General features: G+C 64.9%; 1 protein-coding gene across 1 annotated transcript in view; it reads left to right on the forward strand.

The window, feature by feature from the left end:
- Positions 1–1,569, forward strand: part of CERK (ceramide kinase) — a 39,603-nt gene that overhangs the window by 33,510 nt on the left and 4,524 nt on the right. The window contains exons 11-14 of the mRNA XM_014533160.1: positions 25–178; positions 281–355; positions 600–602; positions 1,149–1,293. Of these exons, the coding sequence (XP_014388646.1) occupies positions 25–178; positions 281–355; positions 600–602; positions 1,149–1,293 (377 nt within the window). The remainder of the gene's footprint in view (positions 1–24; positions 179–280; positions 356–599; positions 603–1,148; positions 1,294–1,569) is intronic.

The raw sequence follows: 1,569 nt of genomic DNA on the forward strand, positions 1-1,569 counted from the left end.
TGTCTGTGCACCTGCCTGGGGGAGGGGACCCAGCGGGCAGGGCACTGAGCTGCTGGACCGGCCGCCGCAGGCGTTTCTCGGGGCTTCACTCCCGGCTGAGGAGCTGGTTGGTGGTGTTGCAAGGCCACTCGGCATTTCTGACGAGTTCACCTCACTGTTCCCAACATTCATTTTGTGGATAAAGCGTATTTGTTCCTTATTTACTCGGGGGCCCTGGAGGAAAAGGAGGAGCCATGCATTAGCCAGAAACTTCGTTTTCTAAAATCTTTTCCCTTCTTAGGGTCCACAGATTGTGTGTGTTACTCCACCGTCGGCATCAACGACGCAAAGACCTCGGCCCTGCACATCATCGTGGGTAGGTCCCGTCCATCATTGTGGGTAGGTCCCGCCCATCTTTGTGGGTAGGTCTGGGACCATCATTGTGGGTAGGTCCCGCCCATCTTTGTGGGTAGGTCCTGCCCAGCCCACGGACTGTGAGCAGCCCACGCTGGTGAGGGCTTGCGAGCCTCTCTACCCTCCATGCCCGGCCGTCTGCCAGCAGGGCTCTGTCCCTGAGGCTCCCCTCCACTGCCATCTGCCCCGTCTTCCCACACCGCCAGGGGGTCCTGCAAAGCACAGACCCTGCTCAGAACCCTTCCAGAGCCTTGGGGGGCCAGCACCCCGTGACCTGGCGGCTCTCCTCCTCGGTGTCCATGCGCTGGCCGGGCTGCTCCTCTGTCCCAGGCCCGGCTGGGGCCCTGCACTCGGCTTTCCCTCCACTCAGGGCCTAGCCCCTTGTTGCCGGGCGGGCGGGCCCTGGCTGCCCTCCACTGTCCTGTCCTGTGTGCCTGCCTCAAGGCCCCTCCGGAGGGACCCCTGTGCTGCGGGTCAGGGGCCGAGAGGCAGGAGTGGCTGCGACCTCTCAGACGCGTGACTGCGTATTCTAAGGCGTGGAGCCCCTCCGCCGGCAAACCCACCCCGTCCGCCGGGGACCCCGAGCGAGCTGCGTGCGCATGTCCTTGCTCGTCCCCACGCAGCAGCTCTCCCGGTGTCATGTGACTCGGGCAGGGCACCCAGAGGACAGATGTCGCAGTGACGCCCTCCCGTCGTCTGCCTCTTAGTCACATCTCCTGAGAGCTTGCTGGGCGCCTAGGGGGAGGGGGGGACAGGCCGGCGGCCAATGGAGGGCGGTGCACCACCACGGCGCGCTGCTGCGCTACTCGGTGTCGCTGCTGGGCTACGGCTTCTACGGGGACATCATCAAGGACAGCGAGAAGAAGCGCTGGATGGGGCTTATCAGATACGACTTCTCAGGTAACGAGTGGCACGTCGGTGCCCTTGTCGGCACGGCGCCCTGGGAGGCGGGCGCCCTGAAACAGACAAACCCAGGCAGGCTCCCTGGTAGCTACAGACCGGGCGCCCTGAAACCGCCCTCCTCTTATCTGCTCACGGAGCTGGGGCCACAGGAACCACAGTCACTCCCAGGCTACACGGAGGTGACGGTCTGCGTGGCTCAGGGCCCTGCGTAGACTCGCTGTGGCCCCCGGGCCCCGCTGCCCATGCCCTGCAGGGCGGCCTCCTCTGGACGCT

This window comes from Myotis brandtii, unplaced genomic scaffold (genome assembly GCF_000412655.1).
Source record: "Myotis brandtii unplaced genomic scaffold, ASM41265v1 scaffold952, whole genome shotgun sequence".
NCBI classification, from domain to species: domain Eukaryota; kingdom Metazoa; phylum Chordata; class Mammalia; order Chiroptera; family Vespertilionidae; genus Myotis; species Myotis brandtii.